This window comes from Centruroides sculpturatus, unplaced genomic scaffold, assembly GCF_000671375.1.
Source record: "Centruroides sculpturatus isolate CEXI.00-Female unplaced genomic scaffold, Cexi_2.0 scaffold547, whole genome shotgun sequence".
Classification (NCBI taxonomy): domain Eukaryota; kingdom Metazoa; phylum Arthropoda; class Arachnida; order Scorpiones; family Buthidae; genus Centruroides; species Centruroides sculpturatus.
In genome coordinates this window covers 449,252-474,617 of record NW_019384676.1, presented here as the reverse complement: position 1 = coordinate 474,617, position 25,366 = coordinate 449,252, and the positions used below count along the sequence as shown (strand labels likewise).

Sequence of the window (25,366 nt, the reverse complement as noted above, 5' to 3'; positions counted from 1 at the left end):
TTGTAGGAACGAAACTGCGGCGTAAACCAAGGGCTACCTGTATTTTTTATTATTCGTTAACAAATTCTATATAATCCATGTACAAAAGTATATATTTATTAAATTTCTCTCTTAATAAATTTCCTGAACTTTATAAAATATTAATGAACTGAAAGAATCAGAAATTGTTTTATTACACAATCAAAATTATTAAAATGAAAAATAATAAATAACACCATTTAATTTACCATTTGTGTACTTTGTAAATTTTTGAAAAAATTTTGTGTAAGCTTGGGAGAAATTTTGGGTCCTGAAAATATTCCGCACCCCATTTCATAAGTCGTACTGTACCACATTACTTCTTGCTGCCTGCAGATGGCTACACATAGTCAAGCACATTGTTGGCAAAAAATCAACAAGGCAGTCAAGGAAGCAAATTCCCTGACATTCCATGACTTTTTCTGAACACTAATGGAAAATCCCTGATTTTACAGGTGTGTAGGAACCCTGTAAGTACAGAAGATGGGTTACATAAAATAGGGATGCATTTTCCACATTTTTTCCAGAATTTGTTCTGCTAGGTGGACCTGACTCTCCTTATATAAATACAATGGCTTCAATGTTCTAGTTGAAATCAATGGTCCTACTGTTTGGAATTCATTACTTTTGCACTTGTTTTATTAAAAAACTAAGTAAAGGTTCTTTAGGGTTGTCATTAGCACCAGAAATTTAGTTAGAAGATATCTTTAAACTACATAAATTAGTATTATCTGATTGACATTTTTTTGCAGCTTATTTAGGAATAGTTATTAATTTTCTATACAACAAAAAATTTCCCTGTGTCTGTGTGAATACATTTCTGAAACACACCTACTGTGGGGATGCATAAAAATATTTCTAAAAGACATTCAAAACATGCAAAATAATTTTAGATACATTCACATAGAGGTGTTAATTAATCTGTTGAAATTAGCAATCAAACACATATTTGTCTAAATTTTGAATATGTTCCAGGAGTAGCACTGCATAGTGCCAAAATCATCATTTGGCAATATTTTTATTAAAATGGTCATAAAAATATAATACTGGCGATAAAATCCTAGTCTGCTTGTTTTGATATTCAGCATTAAATTGAATCACAAATCAACTTCAGGAAAAACAGGAAAATGTCAAGCTTCTGTACAATGAAAGTCCCGTGCACCCGCACCTAGCTATTTCAAGACATCATATGTCAGGCGCAGATTCAGGGGGATGATTGCCCCAAACCTGCTTCTAATAACCCAAAAAATCAGCGTTTAGACATTAAAACTTAAAATTGTCAAACCCATCTATGGCTCACTTGTATTGGATGGATTAGATTGTACCCAGTGTGCTGCTTCTTGATCTTTTCATTAATCAATACCAAAAAAAAATCAGAAGTACCTGTTAATCTGAGCATGCTGAGTGTAGGATTAAGTGCTTGCATTTATATATTACATACACTTTTAGCCAATTGGGCTATTTGGATATATATGCTTTGGTTTATATTATTAAATGTGCTCCGACAACTCGCTGTGGTCCAGGTCATTTGGTTTTGGATGGATGCCCACTTGGGTTTAAACTGATCGCAACAGCTGAGCCAATCAGCACATAGCACCTACTGTACAGAATCCATCCATCAGCTTACTATGATGTGCATGAAAAACACCATGCCTATGCAATGTTCAACTTGTACTGAAACTCGTCAATCACTTGTTTTTACTAGCATATAGAGAGGAAGGACTAGCGCATCATGTGATTAATTTTTATTAAGTGTTCAGTTGTGCTACTTGCAATTGTTATCAAAACTAAAAGATTTTATCATTCCCCCTATGACAGATGTCTGGATCCACGGCTGTCATATGTCAAGTTTGGGCAGAAAATTAAGTGATGTTAAGAACCAAAAGTAGTTTTGTGCAATGCCACCTAGCAATTTCAGAATGATATTCTTTATCAATCAATAGAAATTTTGAGGAATTTTTGAAATGACTTTTTTCACTTTGATCTTTATTCAGTAGACTAAAACAAAAATTTTGACATGACAGAACCTATGAAATAATGTTTAAACACTGTGATCAAATGAGTTATTTGGAATTATTCAAAAAATGATTCCTATTGCTAACAAGAGACGGCCAAACTTTTGAGTCTCCGATTCGAAAAAAACTTGGTGAACACTAAATACAAACAGCTCGTCATCTAAATAATAGCTCAAGTGTTTCCAAAAATTGGGAATCTGAAAATTTAGTGTTTAGCTTATAAGTCTTTAAGTTCAAGTCCCAGAATGGTGGTAGCCATTTGAATAAAACATTAGATACTGGAGCTAGATGATGTAAGTTCGAACATTCTGAGGTTTGGTTTGGTTTGGTTTATTTTACATGTAACTTTATTATTTTATTGCATCATTAGCATTATTATTATTATTCCTCACATTTAAACCTTATAAAATAAGAGATTAAAAATTGTGACATCATTTCCTGTTTTGCAAAAAGAAGCCTCTGTAGATTTAACTCTTTTATGTCATTAAATAAAACTTTAATTTCTTCACATTTATTTTCACATATTTTCCATACTATATCTTCACAAGCGAATAAGGTTCAGACGTTACTGCACATGGACAAAAAGCAAAGGGATATGAAAATAGGATAGCAAGTTGCAGCATTTTATTTTTTTTAATTGTTAATATTATGGACAATTTTCTCATGTGCTCATGCTTGTTACACATGGAATGTCACAATACCACCATATCTAAACATAAATATAAAACTTTATTTAATAACATAAGAGTAAAATCTACAGAGGCTCGTTTTCCATAAACAGAAAACGATGTCACAATTTTTAATCTCTTATTTTATAAGTTTTAAATGTGAGGAATGATAATAGTAATAATAACATGGTAAAATAATAAAATAATAATGTTACACACAAAAAAAATTAAATAAAATTTCAAAGGATCGAACCTACATGGGTTAGCTATAGCGCTTAGCATCTTATTTTATCGGCTATGAAATTTCCAAAAACTTATAAGCTCAATACTAAATTTTCAGAGGCCCACTTTTTGGAAATGTTTGAAAAAGTGGTCCTATTATTTGGACGAGGAGCTGTTGGCGTTTAAGGCTACATGCTCATCAAGTTTCGTTTGAATCGGAGACCTGAACGTCTGGCCCTCTTCTTGTAAGTGACAGTTTAACATGTTACTTTTGCTTTCCAGACACCAAACTGATAAGGCTACCAGCACCTACATTAATTATTCGGTAAAACTGGCGGCAATACATAATTTGAAATGGCAAAATAAATTTTAAATTGGCGAAATGATGGCGATATTTTTAAACTTTCCAAAGCAACTCCTGACATTCTGGTAAACACGTGTTAAAAACTGGGTTTGAACTAGAGATGCCACGAATATTCGGCTACTATTCGGTATTCGGCCTATTCGGCTACTTTTTTTAATATTCGGTATTCGGCCGAATAGTACGCAACATTCGGCCAAATACCGAATACCAAATCATGAAAAAAAAACCTCACATATTACTCAAAAACGTATTTATTTTAATCATAAATTATTACATTTAATACTTAAAATCTATCAGTGGTAAGTTGTAATTAATGAAAACAATTTTTTCAGCATTTGTTGATAGCAAACGATTGCGCTTTTCCTCATAAACTATACCTGCTTCTGAAAATAGCCTCTCACTATATACACTACTGCTGGGAGACGATAGATAAATCTTAGCGAATTCTGTCAGGCTTGGATACTGTTTTGCGTTTGCTGACCACCACTTGTAAAGGTCTGCCGTCCGATCTAGGCAAACAGTTTTCATATAAAGTGATACAGTGATATTTTTTAGTAATAATTAGTAATGCAATTTGATGTAACAATGAACAAATAATGCATGTTGTGACATGATCTACTCGCAAATAAAACAAATGTGCCCGCAGTGTCGCCACCGCACCCACCGTAATGTATCAGGTCGTAACATATCACTTGCGAAATGTACACATATTTTGCCGAACATTCGGCCGCCGAATATTCGGCGCTTCGGCCAAGAGCGTAGCCAAATGTTCGGTATTCGGCAAAATCACTATTCGTGGCATCACTAGTTTGAACTATATTCTAAGGAATAAGAAAGAGTCACTTTTTGTATATCAGCTAGGCAGCCAGAAAAATCATCCAGATGAGAATCCCAGCAAAGTGCTTGGGGGACTTACATGTGGGCATTTTACAGGCTAGCAAATACAGTACTCTGAATCTTACTGGTTTTATTTATATAATTCACATAATGTAGAAAGTTATGTGAAAACCAAGTAACATTTTTCTTATAAGAAACTTTTACTTACTTGTTCTTTTTCTTCGCTTACTGGAGTTGAGTTATCTTGTTGTTGTCTGACTTTCTCCATTTCCTGTTTTTTCATCTGTAATACTGTTTGGAATAAGTCCCTTAATGCAATTACGACATTCGATGCCTTAGGTATGCAAAAATATCAATATTTTATTAGAATGTGATAGGTTGAAGAAAATTGCAGAGTGAATCACAATTAATTAGACTTACCGATTTTTCAGTTTTGATGGCAAAAAACTGATGACCGCTGTGGGGAGCACCGAATACGTATCCAAAAGCTCTTGCATCACCAACATCTTGAGAAATGAATGATATTTTATGAACTTGATGATTATACATTAACTCCTGAAAATAACAACATAAATATGAATTAGATAAATATGTCTATCATATATGCAAATTATATTAGACGAAACAAATTTTATGAGTAGACTAAAACAAAAATTTTGACATGACAGAACCTATGAAATAATGTTTAAACACTGTGATCAAATGAGTTATTTGGAATTATTCATTAAAAAATTATTCAAAAAATGATTCCTATTGCTAACAAGAGATGGCCAAACTTTTGGGTCTCCGATTCGAAAAAAACTTGGTGAACACTAAATACAAACAGCTCGTCATCTAAATAATAGCTCAAGTGTTTCCAAAAATTGGGAATCTGAAAATTTAGTGTTTAGCTTATAAGTCTTTAAGTTCAAGTCCCAGAATGGTGGTAGCCGTTTGAATAAAACATTACATACTGGAGCTAGATGATGTAAGTTCGAACATTCTGAGGTTTGGTTTGGTTTATTTTACATGTAACTTTATTATTTTATTGCATCATTAGCATTATTATTATTATTCCTCACATTTAAACCTTATAAAATAAGAGATTAAAAATTGTGACATCATTTCCTGTTTTGCAAAAAGAAGCCTCTGTAGATTTAACTCTTTTATGTCATTAAATAAAACTTTAATTTCTNGTGTATATCCTTGCCCTCCACTTTTCGTATTAGCTGCAGCTGCTTCTCTTAGCGATATCTCTTGGGAAGAAATCTCATCTATGGAAAGTAACTTTTCTTTACAAATTACGAACTGATCTGTTAATGGCATCTTTTATTTGGATATCGATGACGCCATACCGACGACCCTTCTCATCCTCCGCCACTCAACCTGACGAACCGATCCCCACCTCACAGGATCGAACAAACAAAAACGCCATCCAGTGACAAAGTGAGCAGTTTCCACTAAACCGTTGCTAGAAAAAGAGGTATGACCGTGTCCTACCTCCGGCTATCCACAAAGGTTTTGGCAATAGACTGTTGCCTTTCTGTCGACATCGGCTTCTCGGGTGTCGTTTCGACCTCCACCAAAACTTATCTGTGCTTGTCGACATACACCGGCGATTGTTCGAATGTATAATAATATAAACAAATATTCGGATTTTCACTGACGTATTTTGTATGTGTCGACATTCATCGGAGAATATCGACATTCTCTAATTTCGGTCTTTCACAGTAACATACATACATATCAGTCAATATGTTAAATATATACAGTTGTCCCTTGATAATCCGACAGGTATGGGACCAAAGGTGTGTCAGATTACCAAAAGTGTCCGGATTACCGAAAATAATTACATATTTCGCATTGTTTTGCTAGCAGTAACTTACAATATTCTCTACTCCAACTGTTTGAACAGAACTGCTCACATAAAACACACGAAATGTGTGTCATTGAGTAAGAATTGGATGGGGAGATTCACATCGCGACATGCTTCTGTGCAAGCAGACACGTAACGGGGACGGGTACCTTGACGGGAGGTGCGTCGGACTACTGAGCATGTCGGATTAAAAAACGTCTGACTATAGAGGAACAACTGTATTAAGAATTCTTAATGAGAAAACAGTTCTTTTTATCAATACATTTTCAAGAAACTTTTGCTTCCTGAAGAGAATAAAAACATTTACTTCTTGCTAGCATTTCCAATCAAAAACAATCTACAGACAAAATCATTTCAAACAATTTATGGATATTTTTATCACAAACTCTACACTTAAATGGCTTCTAATTTTGTATACTTGCAGTATAAAGATGTTTGCGATCATAAGAAATTTTTATAATGAATAGAAAGAAATTACTAAATTGCATTCATATTCATCTATACAATCATCTGTAAAATTAATTATATTATTCTAAACACACAAGCAAGAGAGAGAATTGCATCTCGAATCTATTTTAACTGATTCTTAACTATTAAACTTCAAATTTTTAGAATATAGTGCTAGATTCAAATGACTGAGTGTTGTCGATTTTAAAATGCAAAGAAAGTATATAATTATTTTAATAATAACATTATAACAACCTACTTGTTGCAAACAATCCACTTCAAACTGAAAATCTAGCATGCTGTCTACTGTATTCAATTCTCTAGAATCGGACGAGAGGGAAGAATGAGGAAATTTTCCCAAGCCGCCCGTGTATTCTTCGGCAGGAGAAAGAATATCCTAATAATAAAACATAAGTTTAAAATAAATGCCAATTAATATTCTTTTACTATTCAATATATTAATAACAACAAAAAATTTACACTATAAACGGGTTCCTCCTGAATGCCATTCTCGTCATTCATTGCACTTTCACAAGTGTTTGATCTGATAATCTGCAAAACATTTAAACAAGACTTTACTTCTCTTTTATTTTCTTAAAATTATGATAATTTTAAAGAATTTTAAAATTAATTTTTTTTATATTGAAACTTGGTTTGAGGAACAAGTTTTTTCATAATAAAAGTTCTCAGCATTTAAAACTTTATCAAGAACTGGATTAACTTTCAAAACTATTGAATACCAGAAACTTCTTGATAACTGTATCTTAGTACAATATAGCAATATTTTGATACATTAATATCAAAAACTGTTTTCTATTGTGTAATATAACTTAACTCAAATCTCAAACTAGAAACAACAATCATCATATTTACAGGGTTCCTACACANTTCCCGTAAGCCTAAAAGTTTGACGATGATGTTTGGAATGTCGAGCGTGATTCCATCGACTATCCAAACACCATTGTCAAACTTTTAGGCTTACGGGAAAGCGGCGCCGAACGTCACACGTACACGTTTAAAACGTGCGCCTCAACCTCTCTAATAAGACATTAAGCGAAACTGTTAGTTTGACATGACAAAGACATTGGACTCAGAGAAGCAGAATAGATGTTTTGTCAAATTATCTGTCATCTGAACTGTTCTAACCTGACTGAGGAGGTGGAGACAGTGAATGTATCAAACCATATATATACATATATGGCAGGCAGTCTCTGGACATTAAGACCATCAGGAGAAAGATAATATCTGATGAGACAAACACCAACAGCTGTAACAATATCTTTGTCCATCATTCAAACAGTAAAAGCATCACTACAAAATCCTGTCTCTTTCCTGACTGGCAACTAACAAAGGCAAATTTGCAAGCGTAGCAATTGCTAAGTATCCTTACTTCATTGGTTTCATTTAGAGGTGATGCTACGACAGAGAAGCCAGAATTGCTATGGAATGGTAAAGTATTGTCCACAGCAATGAATCTTGATTGTTTGAAAATGGATAACCAATGTTTGTTTATGGAAGACTGCTGATGAATGCTTCAATGTCATCTTTACTATTGCAAGGCACACTTGGAGTGCTTATCTGGGGAGCCATTTCACATGACAGTTGGCCTGCCTAGTCTCTAGGGATCAGATGGGACACCATTTTCAGCCATCTATTATACAAGTGTGAGAGATCTGGAGGAGCAGTTGCACCATCTGTGAATAATTTATCACAGGATAGCATATAGTAGTTGTATGCCTACATACCCAACTGTATTGCCTATGTATGAGGTCTTACAAAGTACTAAAAGTTCTTTAAATTGTACCATTGTTCCACAGAAATTTTCCATTTGCTATGATATCATAATCATCATCATGTTTGCACTAATAAAGTTTCATTCAATTCCAATGCCATCTTCTTGNATATGCAAATTATATTAGACGAAACAAATTTTATGAGTACTTTTATTTCTGTAATTTAAAACCATACTCAAGTAACACTGCTTAAAGACTTATTTTAATTAAAATTTTATACCTTTGTATACTATTTAATGAAAAGGAAAATCTGAATTTTTCTCTGGAAAAGAAAAGATATGTCCTGTTCATTATAATTAAGAGAATCCACTCTTTCAAAAATTGATTATGTTTATTTTGTTCTGAACTTTTTTGAGTAACAACATTAATTATTGACAAATTGTCTGAAACTTGGCGCAGTGTTCAAAAATTCAAGAAATAAACTAACTGCCAGTTATATTATTATTACATTTTTTCTTCACTTCAATAAATTATATATGCTTTTATTTAGTTAAAATCTTATTGAGAAATTTATCACAAGAAGTTGTAAAGACAAGTAAAGAAAATGCTTTGTAAAATAAAATCTGTAATTTAAGAAAAATTATCCTTGAACAAGCGATTTCTTTATTTTAGAGAGTACTTTTTGACTTAAAATCAATCGTATAATTTGTTATTCAAAACTAATGCTCATTTCATCATATCTCATGGAAATTTCGTTCCAAATCTAATTTGTATTTTTCTATAGGCCAACTTTGGTATGCACCTTTGCATATGAAAGTTTTGAGGTAGCCAAATCCAAAAAAGTCAAGCAAACTATCATCAGGAGACTTGGCAGGAATGTCTTTGTTTCCCAGATAAGTAATTTGGCTGCAATTTGAAAAAATTGTAGATCTATAAATTCCCACTGTCATCTGTCAGTATGTCCTTCCTTAATCTCAAGAACGTAGTTAGATAGATGAAAGTTGAGACCAGATACGGAAAGCTTAGGGGTAGAGGCCCCAATTAAATATATATGAACATCTGGAGTGGACCGGAGTCATGTTATTTCAATTCAAAAATTTTCCCTAAAAGGAGTTAGAAAGATGATCTGCACAACCCTATTGCTAGCAGGAAAAGTATGATGTCCAGGGGCAAGACACTACTAATTTGAGGTGTAGAGCATATAATTTAAATTGAATTAATTAAAAATTGCAGCCTGGCACTGTGAATTACAGTAATTTTCAAAAACAAACTTTTAAATTCATAATCTACATTTATTGCCTATGAGATTTTCATTAGTTCCTATAGCAATGGATATGGTTCAAATTCTATTGGTTTATAAAAATTTTTAAGTATATTGTATTTATTTTTAATTATATTTATAAAGTGTAGTCTCTTTGACCCTTTGAATATAACTTTTTTGAATAATAACCACCCTCAAGAAGTACATGCAGCTACTATTCAAAGCTTTCTGAAAACTTAAGGAAACAATATAAAATTAATAAATATCATAAACTATGTATTTACTTAGCAAACAAACTTTAATAGAAAATTAAATATGTAAAATGTACAATAAAGTGTACCACTTTTGAATTATCTATACTTTCTTAATACTGGTATAGTAGAATGTCATTTTAATGGATCGCGGAACAATGGATTTTTCTCCTTGAACCCGCCAAATCAGTATAATTTTACTTCCTTTTAGCAGATTCATAACTTGGAACAACAGATTTTCTCCAGCCCCCATTTATTGTAAACTTCACATTTTTACATTTAGTTAATATTTATTTCTGGGAATTTGTAGAGTTCAACAATGCACTTGTTACATCTAGGATTGTTACAATTGAAGAATTGTACAAACAGTCAGAGGGCTGATATGATTGAGGAGGAGCCATCTAGTAAACATTCTAGTGCTGGTCCAAGTGTAGTGCCGAAATTTAGCAAGGCCATTGAGTCTTTCCAAGCTGTGAAGATTTTCCTGATGAGTTTCAGCATAAATGAACAGGCTGTACTGTACACAACATTGCTAATATTAAGCAGTTGTATTCAATAGGCAGAAAAGCAACATCAAAATAAACCAAGATGGATGAGATTTTAAACAAATCATGAAGTCAAGCGAACTAATGAGCATAGATAATTCTCTTTTCTGGTGCATACAGTATATACAGTTTTCTCAGACTTCGTCATATTATATGCTTACAGAATAATATATATTTATATCTTGCAACATACATGTTTCTATAGAATAGAGATCACAAGAGACTGAATACTTTCAAGTACAGATATTTCTTAAATGTAATTCGTTAAATAACGAACATTTTCCTGAGTATGCGGGAAATCTGTTTATGATATAACAAATTCTCAAAACAACAGATTTTTCAGTGACCCAAGCTACTCATCAGAACACAACTACTATATATACAAAGTAACACTCATTAAAAAGAATACCAGTTTGTCATTTCAAGTATAATTTGCTTTAAAAATCAAACTTTCACAAATAAACATTTAAATACAGTGGTATCTCAGGATACGAAATTAATCCGTTCCGAAACTGAGGTCGTATCATGAAAATGTCGTAAGGTGAATCATTTTTCCCCATACGATTACATATAAAACCAAATAATTCGTTCTAACACGAAAAACACACTCAAATTAAAGGTAAGTAGTACATTAAAAAAAGATAACTATAGTAAGGAAAACACTGAAAAATGTGTTTTGTAGTTGTAAATGTATAAATAACCATAATAGAATAATAATTGATAAAAAAAAATGTAGTTTTATTTGCACTTTACTTTTGAGGATAGACGACGGTGGAGGTGTAAACTGGTGGTGGAGGAGAGGGAGAAGGGATATAATACTAAAACTTAACTTGCATAACATAATGTAACAATAACTTAAAAATAACTTAGAAAAGATTTTAAAAAATTAGTGTTGTTTTTTATATTTTTTTGTTTTAATTTTTATTCGCTGCTTTTTGCTTTTTTTCCTTCACTTCCACCAGAACTTTCACTGGCTAGAGGTCGCTCAGTAAAATATCTATCCAACAAGGTTTGGCTTTGCCTACTTTTTTAAAATGTTTCTAAAATGACTTAGGCAAATGTCATTACACCGAGCGGCAATACGGCCAGTGTGAACCTTTTCGAGATGTTTCTTTTCAATAAAATCGGTCACTTTCTGATAATACCTCAAGATTTCCTTTATCGAGCGAGATCCTTCCACGACGAAGCAAACGTGGGACTGAGACCGATGAACAGAAGTGAATAAAAAATGGCGCTGCGAACTAATGTAACGTTGTATGGTGAGTTTTTGTTTGTATCGTGGAGCAAAAATATGTTCGAATTTCATGTCGTATCCTGAAAATTTTATATGCTGGGGCATTCGTATCCTGAGGTACCACTGTACTTTATTAATAAAGGCTGTCAAATGAGTAGGTGCAAAGGAAATAGTAACTGTAAAGAAAATATGCCGTTTAAAGTACTAGCCATGGCTGTTATTCAAATAAAATACAGCAGAGCATGGATTATCCGACTCAATTGGGGACTGGGGTTGGTCGCATTAAGCCTCGTTTAAATACTGGCTCCCTTTCATGGTCGAGCCAGTGTTGCCAGCTAAAACACGTAAAAATACTATTAAAGTAGCCAAGACACAGCCAAATATTGTAGCGCCACATCACTAGCGGACATTTGAATTTGCCGACTAGAACGCGGTTGGTTAACCGATGTGACGGTTGATCAGGGGTCGGATAATCGATGCTCTACTGTAGTTAAAATATTTTCACAAGTCAGTATTAGTGAAATTCATATGCAAAAATTTTTGCTGTTCAAAATAACATTTTTAAATTCTTAATATTTGCTGATTAAATTCATTTATATGCACACAGTCGTAATTTTTGTAAATCAAATTATCACTTCAAATCAACATTTTTAAATACAATACCTGATATTACCTAGTAGTTTATATAGGAGTATAGACAAGATTTGTATAAAAAAATGTCTTGCGCTAGAAAAATTACTTTAAAATGATTATTTCTTCAGTTTTAAAAATAAGCACAACAAAAACAAAGATGTTTTAATTTTATAATACATATTTTCATTATTTAAAGATGCATTTTTTTTCAAATATGTATATAAAAATAATGCTACTTACTCCAGTCTTTTCATCTTTTATCGTGACACCATCCAACGATATTCCCAACAAAATTTTCTGTTTATGCTCCCCCGCCAATTTAACTGCCGCCTGCAATTTACAATTTGAAAGCGTTAATAACAGAATCAAAATAATTTAGCCATATAAAAAAAAAATTAAAAAACTAACACAGCTTTTTCAATGGAAAAGAAAAAAAAATGTAAGGGTAAATATAGATGATCTCAGCTACCAGAACTTGAATGTGCAGTCACAGCATGCCTACAATAAAATGACAACAAAACAATGGACAACATAATTCTACTTCTGTAAGTTCTTTGTTTAATCTGGCTTAATGACCTCAATAGAATCCGTTTGTACAAGTTCAAAAATAAGAACAAAAGAAGGTGCGTAATGTGTTCTTGGAATGTTTCGATGCGTCTCTGGATTTTTATTTATTTGTTTTCTTTATTTTTTTACATTTTATACACAACTAAGTTGTTTATATCAATGTATAAATTACAATTTCAAAGTAAATGGAAATACTTCATCATCATCTGCTAATCTGCTAACAAAACTACCAACCGATATGTGTTTCTAGAGTAATTTCATTGTCATTCTATATTATAAAAAAACTGATAATTGTTCAATATTATGATAAAATAACAAATTTTATTAAAAGTTGTGGAATAATCTTAAGTAATAATTAAAATATTTCAATACTAATTACATTTTTTACATTGTAAAATAATATTATAAAAATGTGTAAATAATTTCATAGTATTTTGCTAAATAAGAAAATTAACTTGAACAATATAAAAACAATTTTATTAAAATAAGATAGCACATGTTCTACTGAAATTGTCAATTTTTTTTTATATGAAATACATTTTAAAAATAAAATGAAGACAATTTATTTATATTAAATCTAAAATAATTAAAAAGACACATTTTAAATTTTTTAAACGATAATTTTTTACTTATTCAATAAAATATATTGATTATATTATTAGTATTTTGAAATAAAATTTCATTAGTTAAAATAGTTTATTGTGTTTGTGAGGCGATTTTTATCCAGATGTATAAGAAACGTTTCTTTGTTTCTTACACATCTTTATATATGAAATAATATGTAATGGCACAGCAAGACAGAAGTCACCAAGTTTTACATACACATTATAAATATTTGATGTGGACACAGTGGATGTTAAAGATACGTTAGTCCATTTCTGTCAAAATGCATCCAGTGTATCTATCGTCTGATATCAATTTCACTGCTTCAGAGATGCATTGTTTCAGGCTATCTGGTGCCGTGGCATTGGAAGCAGACACTGTGTTAGCCCCAATGCCACAGCACCCGAGACCCAAAACAAAATATTCCTATTTGAAATTTATGTAGCAGTGGAGTCTTTGCTCTGCCATATCACTAATGGTACCAACATCAAACGTTTGTAATGTGTACGTGAAACTTTGTGAGTTCTGTCTTTTTGTGTCATTACTGTTGCTGTATGTTATTTCAGGTAGAAATAAATCAGCTTTACTTCTGCCCAACACTTTCTGAATAACCACGTATAACAATGTTTAAATAATTAAGAAAGTCCATCTTCAAGTTAATACTTATTCATGCATTTCTATTGTGAAATATGTAATTTAAATATACACTAACTCTATAAAAGGGCAGTACTAATTCTGCTAATAATACATAAATTCAGTAATTAATATACTTTTTTCTATTTTATTATTATTATTTAGTACTATATAAAAAGTATTAAATGAGAAATATAACAGTCATTACTTCAATATTTTACAACTCTACACAATCCAATTTATTAATTCATTTAAAGATTATGAAAAATATATGAAGTATGTTATTAAAATTCTTTCCTAAATGTTCCATTTTAATGCTTGCATAATATAATAATAAAGTGTAAGCTGGGAAATGATTTAAAACTTTGAATAATATCATTATTCAAACAAAACATGTCTCAGAGAATTGCAACACTAATAAATTTAAGTAAGAGTTAAATTTTCTAATAATGTTTAGAAGTTATCTGGATGTGTCAAAAATCAACATTGTTCCGGGTGACCTAAAAATCATCAAAATTAAAATGCAAAATCTTTCAGAAGATTTGCAAAAGAGTGGGAGAAATCTGGAGTCCAAGTGTCTTCAAGAACAGTTATTAGATGTTTGGCTTCTATGGGTTACCATTCCAGAAAAGTACAAACGAAACCAATGATTACACCCAAATAGATAAAACTGCAACTAAATTGGGCCAAAAAATATAAGGATTGGAAACCTGATGACTAGAAGGTAGTTTTCTCAGATGAAAGTCAGATTTGTTTGGAATATTGTGACTGCCCCCTCACTTTTGTGCCAATGTTATCAGTAGATAAGTTTAACAAAGCATGCCCAAAGTCAAATGCGAAATTTACACTCAGCGTAACGATTTTTGGCCGTGCGTCAGCAAGTGGAGTAGGCAAAGTTTGCATTTTCAATGGTACTGTAAGCAGTGACATATATCAAGATATTTTTAATTAGTTTTTGATTCTATCTATTGAGAAAATATTTAAATACAGTGAATGTTTTTCAAGATGACAATCTTTCTTGTCATCGAAGCAAAACAATTAAGGAATGGTCATTACAAAATAATGTCAAGACTATAGACTGGCCACCAAACAGTCCTGATATGAATCCAATTGAAAATTTGTGGTATTTATTGAAGAAAAAATATCTAAAACAAGACCACACAATGAGGAGGAACTGAAATTGGCTATAAACAGATGTTGGGAATGAAATGACACCAAATGAGTGTCAATATTTTGTAGATCAAATCCCAAAACAAACTGCAGCTTTAATAAAAACATAGTTGGTCCTACAAGATTTTAAACATGTGCGGTCTAATATTTTTGCTGAGGAACTTTGCTGGTCTAGAGTTTTTATCTCACCCATACAAATGATTTAAAAGTTTTTTTCTAATATTAAAACATTAAAATTCTATTCTGTGAAATTTTCCTGTTAAATAAATATTGAATTTTGAGGAAANAGTATATATTTATTAAATTTCTCTCTTAATAAATTTCCTGAACTTTATAAAATATTAATGAACTGAAAGAATCAGAAATTGTTTTATTACACAATCAAAATTATTAAAATGAAAAATAATAAATAACACCATTTAATTTACCATTTGTGTACTTTGTAAATTTTTGAAAAAATTTTGTGTAAGCTTGGGAGAAATTTTGGGTCCTGAAAATATTCCGCACCCCATTTCATAAGTCGTACTGTACCACATTACTTCTTGCTGCCTGCAGATGGCTACACATAGTCAAGCACATTGTTGGCAAAAAATCAACAAGGCAGTCAAGGAAGCAAATTCCCTGACATTCCATGACTTTTTCTGAACACTAATGGAAAATCCCTGATTTTACAGGTGTGTAGGAACCCTGTAAGTACAGAAGATGGGTTACATAAAATAGGGATGCATTTTCCACATTTTTTCCAGAATTTGTTCTGCTAGGTGGACCTGACTCTCCTTATATAAATACAATGGCTTCAATGTTCTAGTTGAAATCAATGGTCCTACTGTTTGGAATTCATTACTTTTGCACTTGTTTTATTAAAAAACTAAGTAAAGGTTCTTTAGGGTTGTCATTAGCACCAGAAATTTAGTTAGAAGATATCTTTAAACTACATAAATTAGTATTATCTGATTGACATTTTTTTGCAGCTTATTTAGGAATAGTTATTAATTTTCTATACAACAAAAAATTTCCCTGTGTCTGTGTGAATACATTTCTGAAACACACCTACTGTGGGGATGCATAAAAATATTTCTAAAAGACATTCAAAACATGCAAAATAATTTTAGATACATTCACATAGAGGTGTTAATTAATCTGTTGAAATTAGCAATCAAACACATATTTGTCTAAATTTTGAATATGTTCCAGGAGTAGCACTGCATAGTGCCAAAATCACCATTTGGCAATATTTTTATTAAAATGGTCATAAAAATATAATACTGGCGATAAAATCCTAGTCTGCTTGTTTTGATATTCAGCATTAAATTGAATCACAAATCAACTTCAGGAAAAACAGGAAAATGTCAAGCTTCTGTACAATGGGAGTCCCGTGCACCCGCACCTAGCTATTTCAAGACATCATATGTCAGGCGCAGATTCAGGGGGATGATTGCCCCAAACCTGCTTCTAATAACCCAAAAAATCAGCGTTTAGACATTAAAACTTAAAATTGTCAAACCCATCTATGGCTCACTTGTATTGGATGGATTAGATTGTACCCAGTGTGCTGCTTCTTGATCTTTTCATTAATCAATACCAAAAAAAAAATCAGAAGTACCTGTTAATCTGAGCATGCTGAGTGTAGGATTAAGTGCTTGCATTTATATATTACATACACTTTTAGCCAATTGGGCTATTTGGATATATATGCTTTGGTTTATATTATTAAATGTGCTCCGACAACTCGCTGTGGTCCAGGTCATTTGGTTTTGGATGGATGCCCACTTGGGTTTAAACTGATCGCAACAGCTGAGCCAATCAGCACATAGCACCTACTGTACAGAATCCATCCATCAGCTTACTATGATGTGCATGAAAAACACCATGCCTATGCAATGTTCAACTTGTACTGAAACTCGTCAATCACTTGTTTTTACTAGCATATAGAGAGGAAGGACTAGCGCATCATGTGATTAATTTTTATTAAGTGTTCAGTTGTGCTACTTGCAATTGTTATCAAAACTAAAAGATTTTATCATTCCCCCTATGACAGATGTCTGGATCCACGGCTGTCATATGTCAAGTTTGGGCAGAAAATTAAGTGATGTTAAGAACCAAAAGTAGTTTTGTGCAATGCCACCTAGCAATTTCAGAATGATATTCTTTATCAATCAATAGAAATTTTGAGGAATTTTTGAAATGACTTTTTTCACTTTGATCTTTATTCAGTAGACTAAAACAAAAATTTTGACATGACAGAACCTATGAAATAATGTTTAAACANGTAAACGTTCCAGAAAATTGATCAAATTGAAAATAGTTCGTTTGATTCTCAGCAATTCTCATCATTAGGTGTTATATAATAATTACTATGGTTGTTGAAATACTGAATATAAATGGGGTTTGCTTGCAAAATCTCCGCAGGCGAAGTCACGGGTAACAGCTAGTATTTCAATAAAATTTCTTGACAAATATTAGATCGTCACTTTACCTATTTTGTTTACTTACTCAAATATTTATCTGGAATCTAAAACAAGAGTGTTGTTATGTTATGTTTGAGTAAACAGAGATAATCATATATAGCTAAGAAATCAACAGACTAGAAAACTGAACTCACTTTTAATCTTTGTAGAGATTCTTGGCACATTTTATCACCTCTAGCATCATCAACTTTCTCAATTCCAATCAGTTTAGCTTTGAAAGTCACTCCTTCCCCTTCAAACTTTAATTCTGGGTTCTTTTCTTAAATAACAATGAATTATTATATTTTTTAAAAACTGACAAGCTAATTTTGACTAATCTAATTTTTTAAACTTTAACATTTAATTTTAGTGAAACTTATGAGTTAAGTATGAATTAATTTTTATGTTAACTTGCGATTAATATTCAAGGTTAAAAGTTTGCTTTGAATATGCAAATTCTTTAAAATAAATTCTTAATAATCTTTATTATCTATTTAAGAAAATTGAAGTATTACCAATACCAATTTCAATGTTTATAAAGACGCACTTTGTGATAATGATAAAATTGAACAATTATATTATGAATACGTATTATGTATTTAATTTAATGAGGTTGATTACATAACTAGAATTTCCTGATTAAACGTTTTTTAACATAACTAAAAATGTTCAAATTTACAATTGGTCACGTGCATATTGGTTACATTATATGTAATTTTTACTATAAATTAATTGGTAATAATCTGACAGTTTAACAAATAAGTATATGTACATTTAAATACTAAATTTACTCTCATCGATTTACCTTTCCTTAGCTGAAATTTAGCTCTCAAACTTTTCGCATCTCTCTGTTCCTTGCCATCTTTCGAGCTTTCTTTCTTACTCTTTCCCTCGTCTGCATTTTCTGGTTCGTTAACCGGACTGTGCTTGCTTCCTTTTTTACTTTCTTTTATCAGTTCCTTATTTTTCATTTTGTGCAGTTTGACAGAGAAACTGCCGACGATAATCACAGCATCTTCTTTAACTCATTTTGTAATCTGCACGTAAAATAATTTAATTAACTAATTGCACAATTAAATCAATAGCATATGCCTGCCAATATAAAAAAAAAGTAAAAATTAAGTGAGATTGGCAAGTCATCCAAGGACAGATCATTGACTGACTAGTTTTTATTTTTCTTTGGCCAATTTTTCTAAAAATAAGCTATAAGAAACAATGTCTTGCCATAGTTGTTAACTTAGTTTGAATTTTACTGAAGATCTTATCTGAAATACTCATAATATAATATTCATACAAATTTAAATATGTAAAACAAAATATAATCATTAAATACTACATAAAAACAAGTTTAAACTGTAAAGTAATTGCATTCATTTTTTTTCTACAGTTAAATTCATCTAAGCAATGGCAATTAAAAGTTGCTAAGTCAATTTTTTAAACAATAACATCTAATTTATTTTAATAAGTATTATATTTTTAATTTCTTTGAAATATTTTTGTTGTTATTCCAATTTTGAACAGTCCGATTCCAGTCGCATACACTTTAATCACAAAAAGAAGTAAAATTCATGAAAAATAAATTAATGATATTGTAAACAACATAACTCAAAACTATCGGGTGAGACAAAGAATTCAAGTGTTTATTATAACATTAATGTATTAAGTTAATGATGAAAAAATAATAATTTATTTTTTTGTATGTCAAATTTAGCTTTCATCAAGTTTTGAAATATTCAAGTTTACTTTCAAGCTTATATATAGCTCATACTTACAAAGTGTTTTATAATTAAAATTCTCATTACAGTTTCTATAAAAATGTACTGAATCATCAAGTATTTCAACAATTGTAACTATATGCCTTATTAAATAATGGCAACATTTTTGTTGCCATTATTTAATAAGGCATATACCATTTACCATTTTCATAGTCGGCCCTTGAGTTAGTTCATTTTTTAAGGGGTGATAAAATTGTTTATGAATGCACATATACTCTCTCTCTTGGGCTTTAATTTGTCTTGAAAAGGGGTTGGATCATGTGGTTAACTTAGTTAATTATATCAGCATTAGTATCTTCTACTAAATAAGTATAATTATTAAAAATCCTTGATTACAAATTGGCAAAAACAAGAGATGTATAGTCCTATCAATCACCTCTACAGCCCACTAAAATGAACCAACCCAATAAACAACTCTAGTTGCACTGACTATACATTAATTTCTTTCAAATCCTTAAAAGTACAGCTCATTTCATGAATCATGACTGGGCTGTACAAATGCGCAGAAGCAGGGGCCATTCTATTTATTTAGCAAAGGAAACAGATTGACAAATCCGGGCAAGGTCACTGTGAGTTACCAAAAAAGGGACTCTTAAACTTTAAAAAACTTCCAGACCAAGTACCATGCATTGCCTAGCTGATACATATGAAATGATCTGTATACACACTAACAAATAGTTATAATGTTGTGACATTGCATACAGTGTTTGGTTCTCTGTGACTTACTCAATGGCTCACATATTATCAAGATCCTTAAATATATTTACATCATAAATAATTAATTAAATAAGTCTATTTATCCAGTGAACAAGTGATAAATTTGAAGATCTGTGATATTCACCTTTACAAATGTATAATTACCTATACATAAAATCTTATGCTTTGCTCAATCTCATATGATAAGACAACAACATATAGCAGTTCATTGTTATCTCTGATTGGAATATGTTTGAGCCCTTGCTTCTTAATTTCGGCAATCTGCAAGAACCAGTATGTTCAGCAAAGGCTAACCCTTCCCCAAATTTAATGAACAAACTTTAATTCATGGACTCAGCCTGGTGTCCTTAGGTTGTCATGCCCAGGCCAAACGTTCTTTGAGTTTTGTTTACTATCTTTACGTAAACCTATATTTTGGAGAAATGTGACAATAAAAATATTAAATAATACATTGAGAGACAGATTACAAGTTTTTAAAAATTAAAGCTGAACGATCTGTCGTATTATCAGACTTATTGTTTATATTTTTAAAAATTATTTAAAAGAATTCTGGTATATAAATTAAAATTCATTAAAATATTGTGTTCTACTATCTTATAGCTATATGATAAACTTCTAATTAAGACAGAAAACATATCATTCTGACACTTTCTAGAAGTAACTGTTTAATAAACAAACAATTAGTGTGAGGGAAAGTGTGAAAAAGGTATGATTTTTCTGTGTTATGTGTTAGTTCCAGCTTACAAATTCAATAACTTCTAATTAAGAATGTGGTAGTATAGGGTGATTAGAATTGAACTGGTGGTACTCAGGCAGGCATGGAGCTGGTACTACTGTACCAAATCAAATGAAACCCAGTACACATGCAATGAAGATCATGGGGAAGAGATGGAGGAAAAATTAGTTGAAATTTTACCACCAGGGAAAAATGTGGCACTTAGTCAAAAAAACATTTCTAGATGTAGGGTTATTTGAAAGATTACATTTATCACAGGTATATGCACTTCGTGTCGGAGCCAAAGGCAGCACCATGCAACACATCTCCTAGTTTCCTCTCAAAATGTTATGTGTAACAGTTAATGTGGTTTTACTATTGCAACATTTGGTCAAAATAGAAGGATCTTACATTAATACTGTACATACTGTAAATGTGTAAAAGGTAATTTTGTTGTTCTAATAAAATTGTCATCCTTGCTATGCCACATTTTCCTCCGGTGATGAAAATCAATTAAATTTTCCCAAATCTCTTCCCCATGATCTGTATTGCATGTGTACAGAGTTCCATTCAATTCTGTTAAATACTGCCAACTCCACACATCTTGAATACAGTCAGATTAATTCTAACAACACTGTAGTAAATAACAGTGCTCAAACCAAACAATGGTAGAATTTATAGACAATTATCTAAATTAAACTTTACAGTTACTGTTCATTTTTGTAAACCTTTCTAAAATTGATAACAATTAGGATTTATAAAATTTCAATCATTCAAAATTATACTAAATAATCAAAGAAGCGCGCACACAAAAAAAGTTACACGCACTGTCTTAATTGAAGTATAGTTTATATTTACTTTACATATTAAAATTAAACTTTTAAATATTGTATTCAATATTTAGCTATAAAAATTACACAATTAGCAAAACAGCAGAAGAAACCTTAATGATAAAATAAATAAATAACTATAAATCCATTATTTAAAAACAAAAAAAGAAAAATAATCTGAAAAAATAGAATTAAATTAAAGTAAATATTATAATATTTCAAAATTAATATATGCAGTGAAACAGATGTCAACAGATAAATAACAATATTATACGGTTACAGTTACAACACAAGTGTTCATAACATAATATACTTATAGCGATTCAAACGGAAGTTTGATACGTCAACTAATTAAAATGCATTATTTAAATAATGTATTAAAAGAGTTTTTATATAAAAATAATCATAATATAATTCGTTAATTAAATAATCACTTACATTTGTCAAGAACCTTAAATCTTTGTATTCGAAAGAATAATTCTCCAGCGACTCAAATTTGTATCCTTCAGAGCTTTAGAGAACAAGTTTAATGACTTTATGTGAATCATAGATTAAATTAGAACTTTACTCTAAATAAATGATACTGCAGAATTAAGAAAACAATGAACTCTTTACATATGATTAATTCGAAAGAACAATGTTTTGGATGAAGATTCCATGTGAAATAACTATCTTAATGGAAACATTTTATACTTTTTAAACATAAATTTATAAAATACATTTTATTTTTGAGTTTCCTACTAAATGGGATAAACTTTTAGTTTAGAGATAAGTTTATTTTTTAAAAACCAATGTGAAGGTTTGACTGATATGCTCATATTAATTTTAATTAATTCCTAGAGTATTTATTAAACTAATTTTTATTGAAAAAAAAAAACATAAGTAACATTATGATAATTATGCCTTCCTTTTAGAAATCAGATATTAGTTTTTAAATATCTGCAGCAAAATAATAATAAATTGTCTTAATTAATTAATTAAACTAGGTTTGAATTGGCATACGAACTGCTATGAAGTAGATACAAACTGCCAGTTCAACCCATCATCTTTTCACAACTAGTGTTTGCAACCTTTCTGACTAATCAATTTCTAACTCATTTTATCTCATGTACTATATGCTTCACTTTGATTAGTGTTCATTTTATTCTTTTGTAGTAGTTCATTCGATAGCTTGAACCTAGTTTTATGTTTGCAGGTCTCTTTTCAAGTTCCATCACTAAATGGAACTAAGAAAAAATAAAAAATTTAAATGCACGGCATTTACAGGTATACCTCGACTTACGTTGTTTCGAGTTACGCCGTTCCCGACTATACGTCATTTGTCAAAAAAGTATATGGAAAAATAAAAATCAAGTTTAAGTCATTTTATTCGACTTTATGTCTGTTTGCCACAAATATTGAAGTCGTAATATCACTAGAAAAGCGTTTAAAGGGCATAAAATCATATTAAAATATATACATTTACAAGTATGTACTGTATTTACAGTACATGCATTTGTAAATTTAGATTACTTTTTTCGGTACTATATTAAAAACTAAAATTTATTTGTTTGTAAGCTTAAAATAAATCCTTATTAACCATATATTGTTAAAAATGCATTAATAAATAAAATACAGAACCGGAAATGGTAATTTATGGTTTAGCCTAGTGACAAGTAGATTCGAAGACATGTATATTTGACTTACGNTCTGTTAAATAAATATTGAATTTTGAGGAAAAAAAAAAAAGGAAATTTATAAAAATGTAACTGAAAATAGTTACATGCAATCAAAACAACAAAATTTTTGAAGGGCAGTCGAATACTTTTACATAAAATAATAAATAAATAACCTATTTATTTATAATTTCATGTAACAATTTAAAGCAAATATCACAGGTCAAACTTTTCGAGAGATTAATTTGAATGTTGTAAGCTATCTCTCAGCATTCAGATCAAATCATACACATTAAAATCTGCAGAATAGAAAATATGCAAATGAGCTTGTAACTAAATTGAAAACAAAACTAAAATCTGAGAAAAACAAAATTGTTACAAAATACAAGATTTTGAACTTTCAGAAGAAACTGAAAAAATAAGATTTTAAATTCTTTTCATGTTTATGCATCGAAAAAGTGTGTTAAATCATTAAAAGATCAGTTTGAATTACTTATAAAATAACCATTCGATTCTAATTTTAATAAATTTATGTATCACAGAGACAAAAGATAATAAGCGGTATAAAATCATTATGAAAATAAGGGAAAATATTTACATATTCTGTCAAGTCAACAACATATTTCTGTTATTGGTATTTTATGCTGATGTCATTCAGTTTCTGTACTTAAGCCCATCTGGATATTTCCAGAATTATTTATGGGAATATATAGAAAATTTTTCTCAAAAATTCTTCAAAAATAAGTGGAGTAGCATTATTACTCATACAAATTAATTAATTATTGTATTTAAACACAACAACAAAGTTATTTGATATCAGTATCATAATTAATGTCTTTATATAAATATATAAATACAAAGGTTGGTTTTGTATATATTTCATACCAAAAATATGTTTTAGAAAACAACTTCACATCAATTTTCATTACCAAGAAATTATGATTCCTGATATTATTAAATATTTTTTAATGTTAAATGTCATGAATATGAAGAATTTAATGTCTGCTGTAATACCCAATATTTTAAAAGATTATAAAATTTTGAACTTTTTCACATGATGAAAAACAGCAAAGTTTGTTAAATAAACAATTCCATTAAGTGAATTAAATTTACAGATGTAAAGAATAAATGTCAATGCTTCTGTAACAGATACATTATAAAGATGCAAAAACGATAAAATTTCATGCTTATAAGTGTGTGTGTGTATTATGAAATTAACAACTCAACACACCATACTTATTCCAGCACACTTTACTTGAAAAAATGAACGTTTTCAGCCACTTTTAGGAGTCTGCTTCAAGTTCTTAGGCTGTTTGAAAACTGTATGAGATTCTTTGGCATTGAATGGCTTAATAACACTGAAGGAGGCTCCTAAAAGTAGTCAAAATTTTTAATTTTTTCAAGTACAGTACTGGAATACATACATATCGTGTGTTTATTCTGAATAGTTCCAGCTTTTGGTAGATAAAATTTATATTATGCAATTTAATATAATATTAAAGAATCAAAATCATCATTTTACTCTATATGTTGCATTTATTAATATGGTAAAACATTTATAAATGTAACTATTAATAAGGTTAATTATATTGATATATATATATATATTTAATTATATAAATTTTAAGTGTTTACTTTATTCTTATTAAACATTGATTCATATTCTTATGTAAAATTTATATCATAATCATCTTTAGTTTCCAAAGATTAAATTATGATTTATGAATATTACACTCATTGACAAATAGTTACAGAATCATATAGAAGTGCTCAATTACTGCTATGCTTCTGATAGGTATGTAATGATTACAGTTTTGCATGCCACCAAAGTACATTAAAGTTGCTATCTTAATATCCTAGAAAAAGCCTTGCAGATGCTCACTGTGTTAAGAATTTTCAATGTGTTTGGAGATCTTTGAATGCCATACGTGTCTGTATGACATAATAGAGAGGTTGAGGCGCACGTTTTAAACGTGTAAACGTGTACGTGTGACGTTCGGCGCCGCTTTCCCGTAAGCCTAAAAGTTTGACGATGATGTTTGGAATGTCGAGCGTGATTCCATCGACTATCCAAACACCATTGTCAAACTTTTAGGCTTACGGGAAAGCGGCGCCGAACGTCACACGTACACGTTTACACGTTTAAAACGTGCGCCTCAACCTCTCTATTA

General features: G+C 30.6%; 1 protein-coding gene across 1 annotated transcript in view; it reads right to left on the bottom strand.

Annotated features, from left to right (window-relative positions):
* LOC111626871 (protein disabled-like) overlaps positions 1 to 25,366 on the bottom strand; it is a 47,293-nt gene that overhangs the window by 5,628 nt on the left and 16,299 nt on the right. The window contains exons 2-7 of the mRNA XM_023370394.1: positions 18,309 to 18,540; positions 17,659 to 17,783; positions 12,324 to 12,413; positions 4,545 to 4,679; positions 4,333 to 4,458; positions 3,980 to 4,108 (exon numbers count right to left, since the gene is read on the bottom strand). Of these exons, the coding sequence (XP_023226162.1) occupies positions 3,980 to 4,108; positions 4,333 to 4,458; positions 4,545 to 4,679; positions 12,324 to 12,413; positions 17,659 to 17,783; positions 18,309 to 18,474 (771 nt within the window). The 5' untranslated portion in view covers positions 18,475 to 18,540. The remainder of the gene's footprint in view (positions 1 to 3,979; positions 4,109 to 4,332; positions 4,459 to 4,544; positions 4,680 to 12,323; positions 12,414 to 17,658; positions 17,784 to 18,308; positions 18,541 to 25,366) is intronic.